Below are 26,778 nucleotides of genomic sequence, written 5' to 3'. Positions count from 1 at the left end.
GCTGGCTGAAAAGCAGATCGAGCAGCCACCGTCTTATAGATCAGAGGCCCCCAAGCTCCGTGCCATGGACCGGCACCAGTCCACGAGTCGTTTGGTACCGGGTCACGAGAATTGAGGCTCGGGTGTGAAATTCATGGCTTTCAGGAGTTTTATTGTTAACTCGGTTTCCCTCTTCTTTGTAGTTGTGTGTCTTATTTACATGTTACCATAGCAACCACAGCGCATTAAGGGGCAGAGAGGAGGATGTCACTCTCAATGTTGTTGGCGCATTTGCAGGAGGACACTGCTAATAAAGTTACACAATTACACAGCGAATTTGCGTTTATTATTATATTTACAAAATATCACAGTTTTTGTCTTGGTCGTGTCATTTTATTTTGTTTTATTTATGCGTGACACATTAAAGGCCGGTCTGTGAAAATATTGTCTGACATTAAACCGGTCCGTGTTGCAAAAAAGGTTGTTATAGATGACTGTGGTTTTCTCCTGACCTCCTCTATACGTAGTGACTATGCCAAACGGTTGATTCTGTTCATCTGGACGTCGCGTTTTCAGTGGGAGAAACGCAAATTGTCACGACCTGGATTACTGAGCATGTATCAAGACATACTGACTATGATTTGAACCAAAAATGTCACATTATTCTGTCCATCAGACCTGTTGTCACTGATTTTCAGTCCAGTTCTTGTGTAGTTTAGCATACTCAGCCTTTTCTCTTTCTTGAGAATAGCTTTTTGAGACCATTTCTGATGATGCTGCAGTGAGCAGTGGATGGATCGACCAGCTGCATCTCTCAGTTCCTGTGTCAGGTCTTGGATTTTTTCTTATTTCTTTGGGCATGAATGCTTCTGCTAGGAACAAGGATTTCATCAAGTTAGGTGGTCGAGTTAGTAATGCTTGAATGACTGATAAGTCAGTGTTAACAGGCTTACAATAAAGGACAAAAAATAAAAAACACACATACAATATTTCTCTGAAAATGGTCAGGTACAAAGACTGGACTGAAAATGAGTGAAAAAGCAGCCAATGCCCAAAGAGAAACTAGGGCGGACCTTCAGAAAGCCTGAAAATATTGGTCAAGACCAGGAAATGACAGTGAAGTCTGAGTCGTCTCCCTGTTCTTCTTAAGCAGACTCTTTTCTGTGCATCAGCTTGTTCTGGAGTTCGTCTGCCCTCCAGTAGAAAAACTTTCCATGCCTGTTTGTTTAACCGACACTGTAGAGCCTTACTGCACGTCTTCATTCTGCATTGAACCTAGATTTCTTTTTCTAATAGGGAATAATACTGTCCTCTGGGGCAGCTATGCAGTTTATGAATAAACTGTTAACTGGGAGGAGCTGCAATAAGTCAGACAGCACAACAGGTTCAGGCTGTGCAGAGACAGGCCTGCCTCATTACACCAGCACTACTGACTCATTAGGGTGAGGGATTCCTCTGCAGTTACAAGGCAGCAGTGGACCATCGCAGCTATATAGCCACTTCTGCTAATGAGCAAGCTGTCAGATATGGAAAAGAACATGGCTTGAGACGAGTTTGTGTTTAAACAAAACTGAAAAATAGTCTCTTGTTTTGAGGGATAATGATTTCTTTTAACAAGCAACACCTAAATATTTTAACTGACTCAACTTCAGCTGAAACGTAAAACTAAAAACAGGTAAGATGGACAATTAACTTTTTTTTTTAAAGATGCAGGAAACCATTTGATTTACTATTAAACTGACACAGTCGTTTTTAATGACTTGTGTTATTGCCTTTTGTCTTTCTCAGTCAGATTTTCTGCAGTCATGAGCATTACTCTTATATCCCAAAACCTCCAACCCAGACAGTAAGTAGTGTCAGGCCCCTCAGGTCCCAAGCACAGGTAGTCATTTCAACTACCTGTGCTTGGGACCTCAAAATAATAAAAATCTGCTGTCATAGCAGATGTTTGAATTTCTGACATTATTTAAAAGGGAAGCATTCAATTTAATGAGCCGTGGAATGGTCCATGTGAACATCTTAAGTGGCCTCTGACTCCATAACACCATACCATAGTTTATTTATATACCACAAACAAAACATGGCTGAACAAAGTGCTGTACAGCAGAAATATAAAAAATACAATACAAACATATAAAAATACAGTAAGAATAATAAATACAGTAAATAAATAACAATAAAATAATAGTGTCAGTGACCCACTGAGTCAAAGGCCAGCAAATAAAAATGACTTTTTAGTCTGGATTTAAAAACCAGCACTGATGTAGATTGTCTAATAGGCAGAGGAAGATCACTCCAAAGCTTCGGGACCACAGTAGAGAACGCTCGGTCTCCTCTAAGTTTCAAACGTGATTTAGGGACTGAGAGCAACAGCTGCTCAGCTGACCGCAGTGAGCGAGGGGGGGACACAGGGCTTCAGCAGATCGGACAAATATTCAGGTGCCAGACCATTTAAGGATTTAAAAACCAATAAAAGGATTTTAAAATATATCCTAAATTGAATTGGAAGCCAGTGTAAGGAGGCCAGAACTGGAGCAATATGCTCAAATTTGCTCAAACACATCCAGTAGAAGACAAATAATACTACAGTTATGCACAAGTGTTTTCATGTGTCGCAGCTGAACTGTATGTCTGGAGATAATGGTTCTTAAAGAATAGAACATAAAAAAAAATTAAAAGAACTACAAATATGTTGAAGGTTTGTCAGCTAGGTGACTGCAGTGTTTGTGGTTTTTCTGGGGACAGATCAGTTCTGTGAACTTTATTTCTTCTTTAATTTTTACTTTTTGTTTGTTTGTTTGTTTTTTTTAACTTCCTGGTTAGGTTTACAAATCAACTGCTGCTTGTGAAACTTTACAAATGGTCTTCAGCTTATGCATTTACATTTGACTCTGAGACTGGGCTGGCACTGTTCTCTAAGTACTCTTGCTCAGCGACAACCAAACAACTGACCTGCTTGTGGCTCTGGATGAAAAAAAAAAATCACTATTATTAATATTTTAATATTTGCTCCAAAACCCAAGGCTTGCCAGGTGCTGTATAGCTTTGGACCCTCAGACTAGCTGAGATTAATGTCTCCAGAGCCTAAAAACAAGATAAAAGTTACATCTTCTAAACTAATAAAGTGACACAAATCAGCTAACATCCCTCAGAGGTCATCCACCCATGAGATTTCAGGAGGGCCCTGGGACAGCAGCCAGCTCCCCCCAGGCAAACAATCTATTGCTTCTTACTATTAAGATAAAATCAGATCATGTTTTTAAAACTGGGGCATTAGAGTGGGACAAACTCATGTCGCCCGACAGAAAGCCGTCCTGCGCTTATTCTCTTTCACTGACGTGACTGGGTGTTACGGCTGGGAGGAGAAGTAGGTGTGTTATTTCAGGTCATTCCAATGAGAAAATTACAAATTGTGAACAGAGAGCTCCAGTACTTCCAGTGTGCATCAGACAACTTCCGAAATGAGGACTATCACAATTTGGCACAAAAAAAACCCAAAACAAACAAACTCGGCTGGACTGTCAATCATCATAATGTATAACAGTGAAAAACAAGAGAACAACAGACTCTGTTTAAACAGGCCGAGATAGGAAAAAAAGACATTTTGTGAACTAATGTGCGTGTTTACAGTGTCCTACTGCAGGTAGTTCAGAGGAACTACAGGACACCACAGGCGCCACCGACACAACCACCCATGTCCCGTTTCATGCACCCTGGATTCATATCTCGCCCTCCTGCTCTGAGAAATTGCTCGTCAATCAGAGGCCAAAGGCAGCCAGTGACAAATCGCTCGTGTATGGAGTCTGTCTCTGTCTACTAAAGAAACTGAGAGATTTGTCTCCATCGTCTCCTTTATGCCGGGATGACACGTAGTCATTTCAGGCTAGCAGGTGGCCCTTTGTCTGTGATGATCTATTGATTTCCTTCTCCCGTCCTCCAGCTTGATTTCTCAATCTCCCACTCTTTGCTGTTGTTCTACCCTCATCATCGCCTGGAGAGAAGATGGAAGGACAAACAGCTGCAGCCAGCAAAACTGTTTAAAAAACAAAGAACAAAAATGTGCGGGAAGAGGGAGTCCCACTCTTGACTGGCTGCTGAATCGTTGATGCTTCGTGTGTGAAAAGGAACCGTTTGAAAAATGGTTTTTCAGCTTTGTGACACCTCTGTGTGCAGCCACAGAGAGATTCAAACAAGCGTTTTGCAACGTGTTTGCAAAGGGACAAGTGCAGACTAACATCTGGTTAGCAGATCAAAATGTACCCTTTTTTTGGACACATTTTAATTCAACTTAAGTACATGACCCCGGGTTTGAGCCACCTCCTGGCCGGGGCCTTTCTGTGGGGAGTTTGCATGGGTTCTCTCCGGGTACTCTAACGTCCTCCCACAGTCCAAAGACATGCAGTTAGTGGGGATCGGTTACTGGTGGTTCCAAATTGCCCGTAGGCAACTGAACTCCACTGTCACCTCATAGCAACCATCTGGGTTTAAATCCACTAGCTGGTACTCTGACTTCTATGGCGTTATTTTTGTGCCACTATTCTGAGCGCATGTAAAAAAAAAAATTTGAGCGCACGTAAAAAACGTTTGCAGGTGCAAGTGTTGTATTTTGAGGAGAAAATTTTTTTGAGCGAAGAAAAGCTGAATTTGAGTGAACAAAATTCATTCCTGCGTGCAAAAAATGTATTTCAGTGTTTGCTATTATCCACACACACACACACACACACACACACACACAACAGCAGCCCCTCTCGCTCAGTTTTTGCACTTGCTCTTGCTCGCAATGTGTTGCTCGCGCTCTCAACATTTCTGCCCGTGCGCGCTCAACTCTTTCTGTACACCGTTATATTTGTGCCACAAAACCAGCCAATCACAGACTCGGATGCAAAAAACATCTGATTGGCTGTTCTGGTCTCCAATCAGCTCGAAATGACGAAATGCAATATCCCAGAATCCATTTCGTCCGAAACTCAAACGAGGCAGTGGCGGAGGAACACAGAGTGGCAGAGTTTGAAATATTACTCTGTCTGGGTCACAAAATAAACTTTTAAGATATTTTCATGCAAGAACGGTGCTGTGTAAACTTCAAATACCTGCTCGATTTATCAAGACATCACATATTTGCAAAAGTGCTCTAACGTTTTCGGAGATGCCTGGTTTTTTTGGTGCCAGAAGTGACTTTATGTGGATAAAAGACTTTATATGGAGTACTATCAGCTAACACTAGTAAGCTTGGTTAGCAAACTGCATCCAAAAAAATGTGTGTCATATACATATTTGCCCAGTAAAATATATTTCACTAATCAAAACCAAAATATTTACTTTATGAACAACAAGCTACAATATTAGTCAGAAATTTCCATTAAAGTTGCTCCAAATGGCACCAACAGGATAAACATATTAAAGTTCAGTGACTCCAGTTAGCAGAGATGAGGCCTCCAGCCGTCTATGGCAGGACACCAACGCCCCCACATCCCGTCCAGTGTCCAGGTCACCCCGCTCAGAGACAGTTTAAAGGTTTAAAGGGTGCAAAAATCATCAAGGCCAAATTTTCTATCTGTTGTACTGAGCTATGAGCATGATTTCTGATGCTGTCAGGCATTCAAGGTCACTGGAGGACTTTTAAACATTAGGAAACCTCTTACAGTTTTTCAAACATCTGCTCAAAATATTCAATTTTTGCTTATTAAATATCTTCAAAACTAATGAGAGCACCGCCAGCCTCAGCTGTGCATGATTAAAGTCTTAGCATGCCTACAAACTGAAGACTTCTAACACTGGTGCAAAACCTCAGGCTGTGAGAAAAAGGTCAAGGTCTTAAAAAGAGGACTCTGTCAAAACTTAAAGAAAACTGTTTATATTTCTTTCTTTCTTTTTTTTTTTTTTTTTTTTTTTTATCTCTAAGACAAAACAAAAAGTGTGATGAGTGGATACTGTTTTTCCTGGATGATATAGTTCTCTGTATCCTGGACAAGTTTTGGAGATCACTAAAGTGACTTACTGTGAAATAATGTAGAAATACAAATAGCATATACAAAAAAAGTGCAGCAGAGAAAGAGCCAAAATAATACGCTCTTACCTGGGGGCCCGTGGAGTTTGGCTTTCTTTACTGAAAGAAGAAGAGAGAAAAAACGTATTAGTTCCAATGTGATGAAGAGGATGAAGAGGATTCTGTGACTCATCAGGATTATATACTCTTAGATATTTCAATGCAATTTAATTTTTGAGGGGCTGAACAATGTTCTAACCCCTCTACACTCTTATTCCTGATTGTTGATGTACTTCAAAAATAAAAATGTGCAATAAAAATTGCATTTCATAAAATTAACCCTAAGCCTATTAAATAACAGTTCAATGTGTTGTATGACTGTAGGAAACAAATACAGTTTTTATATTTGATGTATATTATTGTGGTTGAAACAGTATTGGCACTGTTGCGATAGCTGCAGGAAGAATGGACTGTGTGAATCAACAATCAGCGAGGAAATGAGTTGTGAAAAGACACTGACACAATCTGCTAAATCCATAAATATTAACCTAGAATAAGTTAACCCAGCCAAACACTGGAACCGTTCATAGAGATCACACATCCGTGATAAGAAACAGTTCATAGTTTATCTTGTGGGTGGAAGGATAAAAGACACATTTCTCACTGCATACATCCTACCGGAATCTTTTCAGTGACTTCACATAATTTACCACTGTGACTGTCATCATGACATAAAAAAAACCAAACAAAAAAACCCATCAAACATCGTTTAAACATTAACTGTATAATCATCCGTCAGCTTAACTTTATCGTTTTACTGTAAGCCATAGCTTCCACCTTGATGAACGGCTGATGGTACTTTGGGTGCTTTCTTATTTCCACAGTGGATAAATCTGCGTGTTTGATTTGGAAGAGAGTTTATTCCTGATACAACCCTTCCTCCCTGTAGAGTTTTGCTTTTAAGAAGGTTTTGGTTATTATTTCCGTCCTGGTACTGCACACATAATACTGCACGCAAAACAAACAAAACAAATCCATCTTCTACCAAACAAGAATGGGAAAACATTGCTTTCTCAAAAATCTAACAGCTGCTCTGTTCCCAGATGTTTTTGGACTGTTGTTAAAAAAGAACGAGTGCATGCTACGCAGTGGTAAACATCACCCTGTCACAACTCCTTAAAAGTATTGCTGTCATCAAATCCAGAATAGACTAATACTTTTCCTAAAATGGTACATTTTCTCAGTTTAAACATTTGATTGGTTTTCTATATTCTATCATGAATAAAATGTGAGTTTATGAGACATGTTTCTGTTTCTGTTACATGTTTAGTTACTTCTTTGCTAATCAGTAATCCTATTAGCTACACTAGCACCGCAGTAATTGGTGGAATAAAGCAACTGTGTTACTAGTTCAAGCTGCACCTGTTAGCACGACAATCCCAAATGTGTGCCGATGGCGTTCACAAACTTCGTGGGCCACGCCCCCACCCGCCTGACCAGCGGGGTGATGTCAGTATTCCTCAGCCTTTTACGACTGAGGGGTTTACAACATTTAGCCAAGCAAAATAATGTATTCTGATTACAGTTTTACAACAAACCTGAATATGACTACAGCTCGCTCACTTTCAAAGAAACATGATGCTGCAGTTACATTTCTCCTCTCAGTCCAGCAACTTTCTGAAGCAACCGTTCTTCATCTATGACTCCGTATCTTTGCTACTATGTGGATTCAAACATAATAATCGAGCAGAATGGGGCTCTCTTTATGCTCTACTCAGTTTCCCAGCTCAGTTGATACATTTAAGAACCTAAAGTGATACACAGGCCTTATTAAAATGTATAAAGAACCTTGAGTTTGACACATGTCATCTGTATACACATTTTTGTGTGTTTCGTTGGCTTTACTGTAATGTTGCATTTTAAACTTTTGCTGAGCAAAGCATCAAGCAGCGACTTTTGTTTGCACAACAGGAACTATGTGAAAAGTAAACCTTATGTTCCTGATGGTGTTGCAATCAATGTATTTATTCTGGGGACTAAATATTATTAGAATAGAATAGAATAGAATAATCCTTTAATTGTCCCACAAGGGGAAATTTGGTTGTAACAGCAGCCAAAAAGACAGATATACAAACAAACAGTACACAGGACACGGAACAGAAACATACACAATTTTTACATATTTACATCAAGGACAGTGGTTACTATATACAGAGAGTATTGTACAGTTATTACATTAAATAAAAATAGCTACAGATAAGAGGCAAAGCAGGTTGTACTGCTCTAAAGAGCAGCATGACAAAAATCAAATTTGAGAAACTGCTATTATAAGCTAGCATTTAGAGAAAAAGGGGTTATTTGTCTAGAAAAAAAGCACTCAATAATATTTTCTATTTAAAAAAAAACCAGAGCTGAGATTTTAAATGTACTGAGACCCAGAATGCCTTGAAATTCACAAGAGAGTCTTGAAATGCCAACATGTTCTTGGCTTCAGGCTTGAAAGTCCCCGATATTGATCTGCAGTTCAATCAGGCCTCCCTTAAATCTGTTGCAGTCATTTGACTATGCAGCAGCATCAAAGCTTATTGCCTTTTTAGGGCTAATTCAGTTATTTAAATCCAGTTTAGACACATGTTCTCACTGAGGAAGATCAATATGCTCATTCAATCACAGTCAGAGTGAGAGATGTGATAAGAAAAACAGAGAGAGAGACAGAGACTGTTAACAGGTCATTTATCTTAGGCTGTCAGCACAGCTTGCTTTGTGTGTCAGTCGTGCCAGCTCGGCAGAGGCTCACAGTGGCCTCGTTGGTCAAGTGCCAACTGGGCTCTGATGCTACCTGTATGAATGACCCAACACTGTGAGAGAAGATGTGATTTAGTCTCATTCAAAAATAAATAAATGTGAAACAGGTGACTCAAGGGTAGCGCCACTGCTTTATATTAAATGTAAAAAGTGTTCTGAAACTTTAGCTCACATGTTCTGAATTTACTTTACAAAATATTCAGTGTAAAGTTGGCTCGCAACGCAACATTTTTTTGATTCAAGTCGATAAAACCGGATCAGCAGCTCATTCAAATTAAAATCAAAAAGAGCCTTATCATGACACACATGATTGGCAGCATCGGACATGTGACTTGTGCAAAGTTTATACTTAGACGTTATATAACGTACAAAGGATTTAAAGCCCTACCAGATGTGATGATGTGCGTTTGTGACATTTGAGCACAGAGTCATCTCTGAAACAAGGCACCAAGGATCAAAATGATGCAGCACAATCAAAAAATCCTTCAAAACCTGAGAGCGACAATGCAACATCAGAATGAGTTCTGAACTTCTGCCTGGTGGAAAAATGCATCCTCTTCCCTTAGTCTGATGTGTATGGAAGCCAGTTTCCGCCACTAAAGAAAAAAAAAAAAAAGGCTCCAAAACTCGAAATTTCGAGTTATTTTCTCGACATTTCAACTTTTTTTCTCAAAATTTCGACTTACTTGAGTTAGTTATTAACTCAAAATTTTGAGAAAAGTGACTCAAAATATTGAGTTAGCGCTGCCAATCAGTAATCTATGTGAATGATGTCATTTCCTTGTTACCCAGAAGCTGAAGCCCTCAGGTACAAATGCTACAGCTAAGCTACCGGTATTACATCCAGTCATGAATGCACAGATTGCTGAGTATTTTCAGCGTGGCTTCAAAAATGATGAAATCCTTGTGTTATTAGCTGAATTACATGGCATTACTATCAGCAAACGTACTCGCGAAAGCGCCAATGTGTTGCAATCCGGTTTGGAGTGCGCGTTACTCTGCGCCATATGCTTCCGGGCCAGTGACCTCAAGAAAGTGACCTCATTCACATAACTCGAAATTTCGAGTTATGTTTCTCCAAATTTCGAGTTAATAAGTTGAAATTTCAAGAAAATAACTCGAAATTTTGAGTCATGGATACTTGTTTTTTTTTAGTGGCGGAAACGGGCTTCCATAGATGTGTATGGAAGCCCGTTTCCGCCACTAAAAAAGCACAAACAAAAAACAAACAAACAGGTATCCATAACTCGAAGTTTCAACTTATTAACTTGAAATTTCAAGAAACATAACTCATAACTGTTACTTTTAACTCATACTTTGAATGAGGTCACTTTCTTGTTACCCGGAAGCATATGGCGCAGAGTAACGCACACTCCAAACCGGATCGCAACACATTGGCGCTTTCGTGAGTACGTTTGCTGATAGTAACGCCATGTGATTCAGCTAATAACACAAGGATTTCATCATTTTTGAAGCCACACTGAAAACACTCAGCAATCTGTGCATTCATGACTGGATGTAATACCGGTAGCTTAGCTGTAGCATTTGTACCTGAGGGCTTCAGCTTCTGGGTAACAAGGAAATGACATCATTCACATAGATTACTGATTGGCAGTGCTAACTCGATATTTTGAGTCACTTTTCTCAAAATTTTGAGTTAATAACTAACTCAAGTAAGTCGAAATTTTGAGAAAAAAAGTTGAAATGTCGAGAAAATAACTCGAAATTTCGAACAATGTTTTCAAACAATATTAAAGTTGAGAAATTGGACATTCAGCACTTATATAAGACTGGCAGTACATCGCATAACAGTTTTTCAGGAAGTTACCACAGGTGTTGGGTAGCACCAGATATCCTGATTTGTTTAAAGCAGCCTAAACCTCAACTTCATGCAAATGAAGCGCAGCCAATACAATGTTGTCTTTGAAGACAGCAACGAACAGGAAGTGCTGACAAACTGGCAGAAAACAAAGGCTTGTAATGAAAAAAAAATCACCTAAAATATAAATGCAAGTGCATCGCTACACCAGACAGAAGCACTCTTTAAGATTTGGACAAATAAAAATGCGATGGTCAGTGTCACATTTTAGTGCTTGCAGAGGTCAGCATCCCTCTGGGCTACAGGGCTGGTGAGGCTGATCAGAGGTAGTAAAGCAGGCACGTGTCCTCTGGAGTGATTGTATGAGAGGATGCGTGCTGCTGGTGACCGCGTGTTTAGCTGGTGGGATAATCCCTCCAAGCTAATGCTTTAAGCGGGGCTGAAATCTACCAGACCCTGCTACATTGTACTGTGGATGAATTACAAAAGAGACATAGGAAAGCAGAAAGACTTCTTTTCATTGGTCAGTAGCTTACTCTCAACCTTACAAAGTTTTTTCTTTCTTAATACCTGAAAAAAATAAAGAGACTGAGAAAAACCATTTGGGGAAAAGAGCAGACGTTGCAGATGTTCATGTGATGACTAGTGCACTGGATTAAAGCTGCTACTGAGGAGCACTCAAACGCACATCTGTAATGTCTCCATACGCAATGGAGGACGTGGATGACAAGGCATTGTGTTTTTGCACAACAACACAATGCTTATACTGAAGCTTATATTCAAGCACAGCAGGCTTGATAATATATTTCATTTGGTTCTTTAAATGCCCAATTTAAAATATATAATTATGTTTGCTTAAAAACAAGTTTACTGAGCAATTACAGCCATCTTGTATCTATCCCGAACTTTCAGGGTTTGCATTCTATAACTTTTCATTGTCATTTTAAATACAAGGCCCAAAGAGAGGGAGGTCATCATTAGCAGGACAAGTAGATTTTTTCTTTTAATTAAATCGATACAGCATGGTATCACAATACTATTGCAAAATTGCAATATTGTATCCATTCAGGGACAAAGTTACATTACTCTAGGAATACTACAAACATGCATATCGTCCTGAGATAACGGTAGCCGAGTAAAATTAAATTAAACTGGCTCAAAAAACAGCGAACGAAAAAAACAACTGGACACACTTAGCTTGACAAATTCAGAGCCAACTGGTGCCTGACTTGAACTGACTGCACTCGCTCTCAGAGAGATTATCAAAGGTTTAAAAAAGATTGCTGTCTAATTTACAAATGCAGTCAGATTGCCAACATGTTGCCATCAATCTGAATGAGTGTTTGTCAGTGAGCAAAGGCAGCTCGCTGGTTATATTCTGGCTACATTCCTATATAACAGGAAGGTTGATGAGCACAAATGTAATAGTTAAATGTCCATTTCTGTCAAAGTGGACGGCAACAGATGTGGGATTTTTAATGATTTATCACAGCTAATTGTTAGATTATCAGCAACATGCCTAAATCATAATGTATGTTATTTCAGTACTCACATATTGCTAAATGTTAAAAAGCACAATTATATTTTATTGCGAGTGAAGTATGATAATATGATATGATAATAATGATAATATCACATCGCAGGGCCTTTGGGTGTTTCCACGTCAAATCATTAGGTCAAACTAAACCTAACAGACAGGAAGCAAAAGTCCAATCAAGAGACGCCTTCATGGAAGGAAATACAGAAGGTTTACAACAAGGTGCAAACCGCCAGTTACACTGAAGGCAGGAGTGGGATACTCGTCAATGGCCAAGTCAGTCACCTAATCTCAACCCACTAGACAAGTTTTCTCAAGGAACCTCAAGGAAGCAACACCCACAATTGGTGATCTCCACAGGTTCCACATTTCAGACAGACACTGACTACAAAGTTAGATGTTTTTAATACAAAACAATCTTTATATTTAACATCCTGTTAGTTTGGACAATTCATTTTAAACCTCTAAAAAATGGAGTTATGTGTATAAAAATGGGTGTAATTTTAAACCGCTCACACATTTTTTTTGAGTAAAGCTGCAACTCTGGTTGCGTGCAGAGGCAAAACTACAGAAACTGAGTCAAATTATGGGCTTCACTATATTTAACTTACGGATATGCATCATTCACTTAAGCGTTAAGTTTATTCTCCGTATCACATGTAAAATTCATCCAAATACATTTTGAAAGTAAGGCCTAAATGTTTGTTACGTTGCTCTCACCAGGAGTACAACATCTATGAATTACATGAACAGTGAATGCACGTTTGTAACTGATATCCAAAACAACTATCCAAGACTGAACTTTTAGCCTGACATGGGAGAGAAAAAAAACAACATCTGACAAAATCTGAAAGCTAAAATGATTTTCTGTCATCTCCTCTGTACACCGATGACATTCTTCTCTTTGTTGGACTGCAGCTCTGACTGTGACCACTTACAATCTGCTCTGGTGTCTCAGGTTTGAGCTCTTTGAAGTGACAATGAAAGTGCAGCTTTGAAGCTCGGGGTTGGAAATGGCGTCTCGGTGGTGAAATAAAGACACTTTTGAGCCTCTGGAGCGTCACGACTTTAACTCTCTGGAAGCTGGCCGTGTAGAGGAGAGCCCTGGACAGGATCCACGACCTCTAATCTGTGCCCGAACATTCACGAATCGTTCTTCCCTCAGTTTTGTCATCAGTGAGTGAAAGACATGCTTGATTGGGTCAAAGGTCAGGCAACAGTCTCAGAAAATTTGGTGATCTTATGGAGATCTTAGAGGTTTTGGGCCACTTTACCTCTGTCTTGTGAAGCAACACCTAACCAGTGTTATCATTTGATTAAGCTACTTTTATCAGGAGCCACATCATCAGCAAACACCAGTGACCAAGTTCTAATGTCAGCATTACAAGTCCAGGTTAGCACACTTGTACTGACATCCCTTTGGACACCTCTTAAGCCAAATGCCTGGAATCAGCTCTACATCTTTATTTCTTTAATTTGTCATGAATTCATTTAAAAAAAGAGAAAAAAAGCAGACCACAGCTGGACACAAGACTATTCATCAGGTTGGGAAAACATGGCTGTAATTCCTAAATAGTCAAATGCAATATTTAAACACCCTAAATTATATCTGAAAGTCTACACAAGTTGATTGCTTCTTTCTGCCAGCTGGTGTCAGTTTGTGACTCTAATAGAGACAGCACACACCCCGCCAGACAACCTACAGGACATCTGCACCCCTCATGAAACTTGAGCATATCTGTGCATATTTATTTATATTTGGCATACTTTGGGGGTTTATTTGATTAAAAATAAAAGATGGCATCCTTTTACAATGATGCGCTTTTCATCTAAAGAAACGTTGCACATAAAAGATATGATATTCTTTTACTTTGAAATATAACATTACCACACAATCACTCAGGTGTAGAAACACTTAATAAAATGTGTTGAACAGGAGCAGCAGACCTGACATGCTCAGCAGCCAGACAGGCGCAGACTATAGCAGTGTCATTACAAGGGCCCAGACTGTGCCTCTATTTTTAGCTCCAGTCCTTCAGCTCATGGTGGGTTTGAGAGCGTACAGGTTGCAAACCTTTTGGCCATGTCATTAACACCCTCTCACTTCCATTAATGTACAGCCCCCGTGGACCTCGCCAGGCCGACCTTATAAATACAACTATTGTGGATCTAGCATGGGTTGGTCAGTGTCCTCTGACTGAAGTATGTTTGATCATTTTACTCATGTATAAGCTTCTGCTTACGCTCGGGCTTCATGCTAGCAGCATATATGGCTGTATGTTTGTGTGCAAACACTTCAAATTCAGCTTACGGATTAACATAATTTCTCTGAACTGTATCTAAAGACACTTTATATTGCAAGGTAAAGCTGTAATATATATATTCTGTGTATAGTTTAGTGTTGTGGGCATACACATTCCTTCATTTAATTATCTGTTTCAATGCCAGTGCCTCATTGTGTTTACATTAGCATGTATACCACATATTATCCTGCATAAACGCAAATTAAAAGAGACCGTCTCCCTACCTCTCCACGATAATGAGCCAATTAGAGAGACGCTACTGAAAGTCCACGAGTGATCCAGTATGAGTGGATCATGGAACGAGGGCTTTATAGACCATGACATTACCACAGACACATACAGTCGCACCTGTCTTCATCTGTTCACTGTGTGTCAACACGTATTCATCACAAACACAAGTTATAGTCCCAATCGATCAATATCTGGGGTCTAAAACAAATCAAAACTCACAAACCTAGTTTACAAACCAGGATTAAAACCAGTTTTAGATCCTCCGTGTTTTTCTAGGACCTGCATTCCTAAGGAAATGAAACTTATGGACTTCTGCATACCTGAGTTACATCCAACCCTTTTTCCTGATCAGTTTTTGCACAGTGATCAGACCTTCATATAATAAAACCTGCAGAGGTTTGACCCTTCAGTTTATTTTTTTTAATTCAAGAAAATTGAATGTGGGCGATCGTTTAATGGTCACATGCGATCGTGGCTCAAGAGTTGGGAGTTCGCCTTGTAATCGGAAGGTTGCCGGTTCGAGCCCCGGCTCGGACAGTCTCGGTCGTTGTGTCCTTGGGCAAGACACTTCACCCACCGCCTACTGGTGTTGGCCAGAAGGGCCGATGGCGCGATATGGCAGCCTCGCTTCTGTCAGTCTGCCCCAGGGCAGCTGTGGCTACAACTGCATCTTGCCTCCACCAGTGTGTGAATGGGTGGACGACTGGACTGTAAAGCGCTTTGGGGTCCCTAGGCGGGACTAGTAACAGCGCTATACAAATACAGGCCATTTACCATTTAAACGATAAGAATCAATAAAAACAATGACATTAAATCAGTTTTATCAGTATCTAACCTTTGTGGTCACTGTGATGAGCGCAAAGAGAATACAGAATCCAGGAGTCATAACGCTTCATCTCAGAAGCCTTCATATGTTGATTTTTTTCCACTTTGTCTATCTTAGGTTTACAGGGATCCCATCCCAGATGTAACCGAGGGAAGAGGCCATCACATGGCTGAGCACAGAAAGACAGACAACCACACAACCACATCTACACCCAATTCAGAGTCATCAATGAACCTAACCAACAGTCTGTGAGAGGAAAGCCACAGGAGAACACTCCACACATGCAGCCTCAGGTAACCATAAGGTTCGACCCCAGAACCCACCTGCTGTGAAACGGTGGTGCTAACCACCGCACCACAACGCTGCGCCCTAAATGAATTATTACAACTTTTACGATCACCTATGTAAAATATGAGCAGTGCACATGAACTGTTAAATACTCTTTGTCCTCTTCTTGTTTGGTTTTCTCTTTAGGGGCCTCCACAGTGGATCATGTACTTCCATCCCTAGCATCCTCTGCACAGCTTCCTTCAGTACATCCATGAATCATTTCTGTGGTCTCCCTCTTTTCCTGTAACTTTGTTGCCAAAGAGCTTGACCTGAGCTGTCCCTCTGATGTACTCATGTCTAATCTTGTCCTTTCTGGTCACTCCCAATGAAAAGCATCTTCAGCTCTGCCACCTCCAGCTTGTCCTCCTGTCTTTTGTCAGCTCCACGGTTTCCAAATAATAAACCATAGCAGGTCTCACTGCTATTATTCTGTCACAAATCACCCCGACACTCATCTCCACCCACTCCACCCTGCCTGCACTCTCTTTCTCATCTCTTGTGCACTGCCCATTGCTTTGGATGGTTGAGCCCTGGTATTTAAACTCATGTACTCTCACCATCTCTGCTCCTTGCACCTTCAGTGTTTTCAGCTGGGAGATTCTGAGGGTAGACCAGAAGTCTTTGGAGAAATTAAATATATATTTCATCTACCCTGGGAGCATCTCGGGATTTTCAGGAGTAACTGGAAAACAGTGATGTTAGGAACGTTTAGCCTAATACTGATCCAATTCTGTTTCAGATAACTGCAAAAAATGGACGGATGCTGGTTTACACATATTTGTCATTCCTCACAAATACGTGTGGTGATGTGCCAACTGATGTTTATACTGCAATAAGATTCACCAACCACTATCAAAACTCCCGCCTTTGTAAGAAAAAAGAAAAAGAGAAGAAAAAGTGCTGAGACAGCACCAATTTCTGCAAAGAGCACAAAAATCAGGTGAACGTAGTTTTGTGTCTGTATTTTCTCTGCATTTCATGTCACAATCGTCTTGGAGTGTACTTCTTTGAGCACTCCTCGGCCTGAGTTGAGACAAGTGGCCAGTAGCAAAGATTAAGTGTAAAGAGAAACTGTTAGATTGAGCCAATGCTCGTAGCAGGAAATAGCCTTATCATGACAGGGAGGGAAAGAGAAGGAGGAAGTGAAGTCCACTGGCCCATGTGAGCTGCAGTCCAACATACACACACGTATACAAGCATAACCACACAGGATAGGAAAAGCAGCAGATGGCATGGGGATTATTTCCCCTCTATCCCCACCCCCGCCTCCACAGATTGGCCGCTGAAGCTTTGCTTGCATCCCTGTCATTCCACTACAGTGTGTCCCGGTGTACTGGCTGACCTGGTCTGCCCTCACCTTTGCCCTCATCTGGTGGCCTACAAAATGGTTTTAGTTATCACCTTGAATGGATGAATCCAAACCAGGCCATTTAAAAAAAAAAAAAAAACATAAATAAAATCAGCACAAGCTCCAGTTTTTGTGCCGATCTGCTGAGACTGAATGCCACGCTGCTATCTCCAAATGCCTGACAGTCGACCTGCACGTATTTATCTTCTATTACTGCCGGATAATTTCATCTAATGCAATTTCTTCACAGTAACCTTACTCAACACTGAGCAAATTATGCAATGCCATCAATGTATGCATTTATTCCACTGATAATTGCTATCCAGAAATAGCTAAGAGTGGGTACTGACTGAGCTGTCAGAAGCTGTGTCCTCCCATCCTGCTTTCGTTTCTGCAGCCGTTCACTTCCTGCAGAGATCTGCAAGCCACCATGCAGGTTCTGAGGGCGCTCAACACAACCAGGAATGAGGAAATGAGCCTCGGAAAAGTATCACAGCTTCCAAGAAAGAATGCCACTCGTCAGGTTTTATATCAGGCACTTCCTTTAAGAGATGGAAAGACTGGCTTCTCTGATAGCATGTCAGGTACATCATAGACAAGAAAACTGCCAAAGAACACATTTACCACAGGCAGAGAGAGCATTTCCCAGCTCATCACACAGAGATACATCTCTTGTCCCTGAACAGCCTGATGACATCATAAGAACACAGTTGGTTATCTGTTATCTGCTGGTGTTGTCAGTGTCTGACATTTTACACCAAGAAAGGCTCTTTTTTTTTAGTCCAATATAATCACTTTAAACTACACCAAGCAGTTTTTAAACCATAGAAACAGGGAAAAAACACATAAGGTCTTTAAAGCAGCTAAATTTACTTTTATGCAGAAATTACCTAAAAGCAGAGTAAAGAGCACACATTACAGGAGGTGGGGTCATGCACATCCAAGGACGGTTCTTTGACAGCGTGAATCTTAATACTATAGACTGTTTGTTTTTGTTCGCTGCTCGTTCCTGTGAGGTTATTTCTCCTTATTTGCCTGTAGCTCATGTTTCTCACCTTACTGTCTGCATATGCAAGGAGATACTAGGTAGAGTTCCAAGTCTATTATTAGCGTTACAAAGAAAGGCCACCAAGCTTGACCCCTCGAGACCTTTCCATTAAAAAGGGAGATTATCTCAGGAAGAATTCAGGTGACATTATAAAGCATTGAATCTGCAAAGAAACAATGATGGGCTGGACAAGTTACCAAAACATTAGCTTTTCACGTGGGAAACTGTGGTTTACTTCCTATTTCTGACAGTGTTGTTGTTTACTATTAAACCATTCTAGTCTGCCATCTAAAAATATATTCTTTATAAACGATTTGATGTGTCTGTGAAAGTCAGATGATGGAATATCTCAGATTTTTTTAAAAAGGAAAAGAAATACTGTTTAAAGGACAGTCAGATGACATATTATGTAGATTCACTTGGGAGAAACGTTGAGAATCACACATCCACTCATATTTATAAGATGCATTTACTTCAGTCACCGCTTTGATGAGTGTTTGAGTCCATCCTAAGTCAGACCTGCAATAACTGATATTTATGGCCTCATCTGGGCAGCAGAAACAAGTTGCAAGCACTCACAAATCTGCACTTTATAAAGATGATGTAGTGAACATTTCTGGCGTATATGTCCAGATGTTGTGGGACAATGTCATGACTGATTTGAATCCATATTTCTGTCCTTCTGAGTGAAACAGCAAAGCTTAAAAAGCTGAGTCCAGGGTTCATGCTAACCTGAACAAGTAACAACTTTTATGTGAGCATGAAGCACACTTTCTCAATCCCAGGGCAAGCTATGAAACAAAATTAGATTATTTTATAATTCCACTTGTCTGAGCCCACTGCGACCCAGGTGTGCTTCACTCCCTCCATCTCCAGCCTCACCCTCATCTCATCACTCTGTAATAGGAGTTGGGTAGAGGTGGTGGTGGCCTTTCATCCTCAGGCAGCACTCGCACCCAAAGATGAGAAATGGTCAGAAATGATCAGTGAGAAACAATACACCAGGGGCTGAGAGCTGGAGATAGCCAGACAATAGTTTGATGGTGTGAAAAATCAATCAGCATGTCTGCGAGAGAAGAGCAATTTGTGATCTGGAAAGGAGCCAAAAATGTTAATAAACTGGCGGTGAGGGGAAGTGCCGGCTTTTTAACCTTTAATGAATCAAACTTTGTCAGACCCGATACACGTGCAGGTTTTCAACAAAAAAATATCCAAAATCATTTCTTATTCTTTTACTTAGACATTAAAATCTCACATCGCTCATCAGCTTTAGTTGAACAACTGCAGATCAAGTGACTTGCTTCAGGGCAACTCGGGGGGCAGTTCACGTGGAAAGAGAACGCTGAACGATGAAGAAGGAAGTGCACATTTTATTTATAGTGTCCCTGCAGAGATCTATAACCTGCTACCTTAAAGGGGTCAGTCAGCTTAAGGATAAAGACCTTAAAGTACCAAATGTCAGCAAATACATAAAATGTGTTCTTGCCACAGCAAATTACAAAGAAATAGCCATTGATTAATCTATTTTCTTCCTTTTATCCTATTGAGGATGTGCAGTCTTAACGGTCAGGTGAGTGTATACAGTCCTAAGTTATGTTATTATGTTATGAATCCAGTTTTAAACTATTTTAACATGTAGTATTGACAGTTTTCGGGTTCATGTCATTTAAGAGTATAAGTGACCCAAATGTAGGCTGCTAAGAATCCACCTGAAAGAATCAGAAAACTGAGCTTTTACTGATGTAGCTCCAGATCACAAATCAAGTCTGAAAACGGCATGGAGACACGTGTTCCAGCCTTGTTTGCACTGTAGCCGAGGATATGCACAGGGAAAATGGAAACATAAAGGTAAGAAGACACAGCTGAACTCAAACTGAGACATGAGGCACCTGTAGTAAAACTAAGGTGAAGAAAAGAGACTGACAAAATCAAACAGGAAGTAGCCAACTAGACACAGTGACAAGCCACTGACACTCAACTGAACACCGAGAAACACGGTGGAGGCTACGATCACCAAAAACACCAAGGACCAAATATAATAGAACTCAAAGACTGCTTGACCTGTAATGATAATTCTAAACAGGACTTGGAATGCTAAAATAATCATAGAATCTCGGATAAATGGTAATCCAAGTTAAAGTTCAAGAATAATAATGACAAGCAAATTAAAGCTACCCCCCCCCCCCCCAAACAAACAAACAAACAAACAAACAATAATCATAAAAATATGCCAACGAAATGGGTAAAAATCAGGGCCAGAAGACCTTCTATCATAATCAAGCATATGTTACTATAACAGGAAGAAAACAAACTTTAATCATTTTGTGAGCATTTTTTCATTCAGAAAAACGAGTGTATGATTTTTAATAGTTTCAGAAATAAATGTCCCTCTTATGTTTGGGTATAGCCTAACAGACTAAATCAATCCTCATTTAGATACAAAGCTAATACTTTAACAGTTGAAAACTGAGAGTGCTCTTTGGTGAGCATTGGCATTGAGCACTGATTACTAGATGGCTTGATTTAACCAAAGCGTAACTTTTCAGAGACTCGCAATATCGGACCATAAAATAGCAACAAAACATTAATGCGCACATATCCATCGATAATGACCAAAACGCTCTCACTTCACTGTGATTTTCCTTTTTTAAAGTCAGCTTCCAGCCTGAGTGTTACACTAAACGTCACTGGAGGCAAATGAGGTTTAAATTCACCTTTCAGGGAAACACTTAAAGTTTATGTTATGCTCTGTATCTTCACAACTGGATAGTTTCAGAATAATGTTACAGTATTGCCCTCAAATATTCTGCCTTCCTTTTTTCTTTCATCTAAGTTTTTGTGTTTTTATATATAAAATTTTTTCCGTGAGAACTTCGCCCGTTTAAGAAACCCTCACACGAGCAGATCCATGAGTTCTCCTGTTGAAACGATAACCTGTAGCTGTGAAGTGAGAGCATACCTCTAACGCACAGCAGAGACATCGCAGCGGGATTTTGTGCAACAGTTCCTCCGACCAGCCTTCAGTGAGTTTGCAGCCCAGTTGCCTGTTGCACAGAAGTCATTTAGACTGCTCCTAAATGTCGCTCAGTTTCCGCTTCATCGCGCCGCGCGGTGAGGAAAGGGACAGATGTCGGGCAGGTGGACAATCCAGGAGGTCCTTAGGGTTTAAAGGGATGACTGTCACTGGCAGAAAACGAGTGCCTACCGGCTGAAATCCGGTAGAGCGGGGCGGCACTTGTGCTGCGTTCACATGTCACAGGCAAAGTAGGAATCTGGGCCATCAGCTCGAGCATACAATTGTCCTCCTGTGGTTCATAACACTTTACACCACATTTGAAATGTTGAATTCAGCTTGCCATCCCCAAATCCTAGTTTCCTGCTTCACTGACAAAGAGAAGGGAAAAAACAGTACAGTATTAAGTGATGCCAAAAGAAAACCTGGCAACACTTTATGATATGGCCGCGACTCAACGCGTAATTCCTTTGCAATTAAATTGAACTTCATTGTATTGTATTTAAAATTACAAAGTAATTATGTTTACCTACTAATACTTAAGGGCACGTACGCTAAAACAAGGGGTTAACGAGTAAAGTTTTTACAAGAAACAAAGAATAATTATATATTTCAGTAAAGTAATTAAAGAAGTCTGTAAGGATTTTAATTGATGCGTAAGTCATTTTTGGCAGTGCAGAAGTCATTTTAAATATTGCACAATTTGAGGTATTTTACATAAGAGGAGAAAAAAAATGATACAGTAAGTAATTTCAAGTACAGCATAATTTTGAACATCCATTATGCTCATTAACATAATGAATATTAAATGCAGATGTAAAAAAGGCAAGATTTATTTCTACTCAATAATATGGTATGATCTAAGATGGGGAGACGTTGTTTTTTCTTTTCCTTTTCTTCAAAATTTCCTTACAATATAATTTCTTTGTTTCCTAACCTGACTTGTTACCTGCTATTCTAGTGTACCTGCCTTTAGGTATTAGTAGGTAAATACAATTGCATTGTAATCTAAAATAAAATACATTATAGGGGGATTACACCCTTGGTCACGGGCCTTATTACAAAGTGTTACTGAAAACTTTGAGAGGCTGACAGCTCTACAGAAACATGAATTAATGGCTCTCCTTCATCAAAACATTCTTAAGCGATTTCTAAGAATACCATTTGCAGTATGGAACAAGCCTTGAGATTTCCCCTGATGCATTTGAGGGTTTAGAAGGAAGAACAATGGACCAAAGAAAAGAAAAAAAAAACATCCCCTATTTAGGCAAACATGAGATTACGTTAATGGTAGAGGAAATTGAAGCCCTGCAACACATGCTACTATTCGTTGAACTGCATAGCTTGTTGAAAAGGCTAAGCCTTATAGTAAAACAGAAGTGTGGCTGATAGGCATTCATATCAACATCACCTCTACATATACATACAGTCACTGTAAAAAGAAAGTACGCAATCTTTCAGCTCTGAGGTATCAGGAGGTGATTTGGTCTTTAGCAGGTTTTAAAATTAGGTAAATTTTCGAACAACACTCAGATGAAAAACACTCAACATATTACACCACACTGCATCTGCAAAACTGTAGATTCAATTCAATTCAATTCTATTTATATAGCGCCAAATCACAACAAAAGTCGCCTCAAGGCGCTTCATAGATACCAGTAAAGGCATCACCAAGAATCAAGCTACAATCATGTTATCTGAAATCTCCCCTCTGAATCCTTATGCTTGGCCCTTTTCAGTCTGGGCCCAGCACACGGGTCTGCAGGAGGGTCGAGGCTTTTAAAGAAGTCACTGCGGCCTTTGTTGCAAAAACGCATTCGTGGAAAATTGGTTGGCATGTTGTAGACTAATCCTAGCTACAGATGCTGAGGTTCTGGTTGGTACCTGGGGACTTGGTTTTAGTTATCAGGGCTGAGACGGTCAGCATTTACAGAACTGCAGCAAAATGTCAGTCTTTTTATTTGGGATGCAGCGTCTAATACAAAGTCCAAAATGAGAGCAAACAGAAATCCCAAACAGCAGGTGTACACAGAAGGAAGCACAGAAAGCCCCGTGACACAGACGGAGGGGAAGACCGGACCACTTATACACGAGGGGGAGCAGAATCGGCTGAAGGAATGAGATGCAGGTGTGGAGAATCAAGACAGTCATCAAAGGGAAGTAAAACTCAAAGTAGTTCACCGTCAAAGTAAAACAGGAAATAACCCAAAAGATAACTACTCAATACAAAGACATGAACACACACTGAAACATACAGAAGGAACACAGGAGGGAGGAGGCTGGAAGGAAAGACAGAAACCCGACAGCAACAACATAACGAAACAGAAAACTGATCACCAGAGGTAACGTAAAGCTCAGTATTAATAATAAGGGGAACAAACTCTGAAAATATAATAAACACAAAACTCCTTCAACCTCATGTACAGGAATATTCAGAGAATCAAAACATAAATTCAAGATAAACAACATATCAGCTGCCTTTAAGCATATCAGCAGGAATTAGGATGAAAGAGATATGAACACTTCCTAAGCCAACAACCCAAAGGCAGTCACTCAAACGCCCCGTGGAGTGGATGTTTCAGTTAATGGTGTTAGTTCTTTAAAGATATGAAGCATAAGTTCAGTAAGGAAAATCTGTTCATTCATCTGCCTACTTTCTTTTCTTTACTTTACCACTTTCGCACGCTGTCCGTCTCAATACTAACATCAGTGCTCTGCTCCAATCATCTTCCTGCCCACCTTCTCTGAGCTAATAAGCCTCCACTTTGTGTGGTTTAAATCTATGCCCTCTGAAATTCTCCCTTTAAGACTCTCATTTGTGCAACCTAGGCTTACACGCACCTCAGTTAGAGCCGAGACTCCAACCTGCCATGATGGCCCATCGGAATCTAATCACCAGATACGTTCATAGGCTCAGTAAATCACGTTCAGTTCTTCCAGCTGATCTCTCCTTATTGTACTGCCTCAGTCGGCCCCGACTCTTCCCTGAGAGGTTAATAGCTTTTCTTTCAGCTCAATTCTTACTGGACAAAGTTTCTGAACAAAGCAAAATACAAACAATTCAGACTTGAATAATGAAACTTCTGCATTCTGACCTGAGACACAGTCATTCTGCGTATAAATTAAAACCAAGTCCAGAATAAAATAAGAGCGATGTTTGAAAGGACATAGCAGTACACCAGATACCAACGAGCCAACTCGAACAGCATTTTACAGAAGGACACACAGCATTTACAGTTTTGCACTTTTATTCACGTTACATATACAAACGTGTTTTTTCATAATCATCTTATATAATCCACCATAATATTTATCCTGTTCGCATACATTGCTGCCATGATCCTTATGTCACATGATCTTCTCCAGGATACTGACAAATCCATTGGACACAAACTCATCTCAGAGGTTTTGGATGGGCCTCATTTGTGATCTAGTCATTCTCCACTTACAGCACAACAGGAAAAAAAAATCTTCCAAAACGGGGATACAAGAGCCAAAGTTCCTCTGGAGACGCACATTAAGTTGAAAACTTCCTTAGCCACCTGAATTTCCAATTTTTCAAACGGGCAGGTTTTTACTGCAGAATCTACAGCAGTGGATACACTGTAGAGGTTTTACTTTTGGTCTTTAATGCTTTTGACTGCAAGTGAGTCAAATTTACAACTACAAAATTTTTCAGAGCCACATTTTTCTTGCATGTTGCTTCACTGGTTCTACCACAGCTGCTTGCTTGACTGCAAGCTAATGTTAAAGATCAAAGTAAATAAAATAGTGTTGATGTTATTCAGTTGTCTCTTCCCCATATTTAACGCCAAATTAGCTGCATTTAGGATTATATTTAATTATATGCTCCACTTCATGTCTTGCTTTTATTTCTTCTCTTGGCCTTGAAATTGGGTTTGCTTGAACAAAATCATGAATACTGCTTACAAGGAGGGAGGTGGGCTCCACTTAGAGAGGTCAGGTCTCTACTATGGTACTCTTGTGGTTAGTCTTTAGGGGCCACCCACTGACATTGGGGCTCAAATAGTTGTCCGTTGACTGGCGACTAGACTGTCACCATTGAACTAGTTGAAAATTAAACCCAAGCAGAGTTTCACAGCAGTACTCGTAATCGTCTGTGAGAACTCGAGTTTCTCCATTCATGTATTTTCTGTGTTCTACCCTCTCCTAGTTTAGCTTGTTTCAAGAACAGGATAAGCTAAAGAGCCACACCAGTCCAAAACAATTTAGAGTTGGGAAGAATAACAGGTCTCCTTTAAATACCCAAAATCTGAGAAACAACAACAAAACAAACACCTTTTTAAAACCTTGCAGGACAGTTGCAGGGCAGACTTTTCCATTTTGTCAAGTGGCAGGGGAAAGCCACGATACCCAAACGTTGTGTTAAATGCATCAACTTAAAATTCATTGATTCATGCAAGGCAGATATTTCAATATTTCAGGTGGTAAATGGCTTGTTAAGAGAAACTTTAAAACTCTGAAGAAAAATATCACTAAGCTGATTTTTGTTCCACTCTTGATTTTAATTAGAAGTCAGGGAAGCACAAAGGTTAGACTATTCATGATCAAACCCAAGCACCATCATAGGTTTGCTCGCTTTGTTGCAAAACTCTAAATACTTCTAGGAATCGACATGTGGGTGACGAAAAAGCCAACCTTTTGTTAGGTTGTTGGCCAACATGTGAGAACAAAACAGCTTCAGGGGCCTTTGGAAGAGACTCATTTACTCTTTTTGGTGGTGGGTCACCCTTTAAACCAGCCAAACCCAACAGTTTAACTTTGTTACAAAGACCCTCATCTAAAAAAGGGGGAAATTAACCTAAAATATGTTAAGCAGTGCTCCGTCCCAACATAGAGCAACCCCACCCAATACCACACTCTCCATCTTCCTTCACTGTATGGAGTCAAGACAGTCATCCTATGTGAGCAGATACACGTGTCTGTAGTAGGTGCAAGCTTGTAAAGTACATCAGCAGTTTGGCCTCTGAGACAAGACTTCAGTACAGCATGTACATAAGTTCTCAAATCCAGGACTGAACTATAGAGATTTGCTTCACAGCAAGAAACAAATAGAAGTTTTTTATTACTATTGTTACAAAGATCATTTTAATTGGGTCCAAGTAGTTAAAGATGCATTTTCTGACATATCTGAAATGAGAAAGATAATTTAGGGTGTCGATCTTATGTTAAAAGCACAACAGTAGATCAGAAAGTAAATGCCATTCTTACCTTGAGCATCCTCATGTGTTCTAATTAAGCCTATTTCCAAGCTTGATGGTTGTCTATGGGAAAAGCCCTGCCCCTAGGATAAGGCCAAGTTCTGCTTTGAGGCTGAGTCTGAAGAATATCCTGGGAGCCCTGCCTCTGGGTCTCAATCTGAAGCCTGCGCTGAGAACCCTGCCTCTGGGTACGTGTCGGAAACCTGTGCTGGGAATTCTGTACTTGCCTCCAAGTCTGAGGCTTTCTCTGTGTGCCCTGACTTTGGGGCAGAGTACTGCTTTGGAAGGCCTGATCCTGGAATTCAACCTGGTTTTGGTGGGCAGGAACCAG

The 26,778-nt window shown here is 40.2% G+C and overlaps 2 protein-coding genes across 3 annotated transcripts in view; both read right to left on the bottom strand.

Annotated features, from left to right (window-relative positions):
* The window catches only part of LOC146376742 (protein unc-13 homolog B-like), a 183,200-nt gene extending 161,767 nt beyond the window's left edge, over window positions 1-21,433 (bottom strand). For both annotated transcript variants that reach the window (XM_084945718.1, XM_084945719.1), the window contains exons 1-2: window positions 21,172-21,433; window positions 6,056-6,085 (exon numbers count right to left, since the gene is read on the bottom strand). In XM_084945718.1, coding sequence (XP_084801844.1) covers window positions 6,056-6,085; window positions 21,172-21,193 — 52 coding nt within the window. In that variant the 5' untranslated portion in view covers window positions 21,194-21,433. The remainder of the gene's footprint in view (window positions 1-6,055; window positions 6,086-21,171) is intronic.
* A 4,681-nt stretch (window positions 21,434-26,114) lies between these two features.
* Window positions 26,115-26,778, bottom strand: part of LOC146376741 (uncharacterized) — a 1,378-nt gene continuing 714 nt past the window's right edge. Inside the window, exons 3-4 of the mRNA XM_084947448.1 lie at window positions 26,458-26,778; window positions 26,115-26,376 (exon numbers count right to left, since the gene is read on the bottom strand). The exon at window positions 26,458-26,778 is cut by the window's right edge and continues 374 nt beyond it. Of these exons, the coding sequence (XP_084803574.1) occupies window positions 26,488-26,778 (291 nt within the window). The 3' untranslated portion in view covers window positions 26,115-26,376; window positions 26,458-26,487. The remainder of the gene's footprint in view (window positions 26,377-26,457) is intronic.

Source organism: Perissodus microlepis, chromosome 12 (genome assembly GCF_051167445.1).
Source record: "Perissodus microlepis isolate ML-2025 ecotype Zambia chromosome 12, ASM5116744v1, whole genome shotgun sequence".
Taxonomy (NCBI): domain Eukaryota; kingdom Metazoa; phylum Chordata; class Actinopteri; order Cichliformes; family Cichlidae; genus Perissodus; species Perissodus microlepis.
This window is presented reverse-complemented; position numbering and strand designations above follow the sequence as displayed.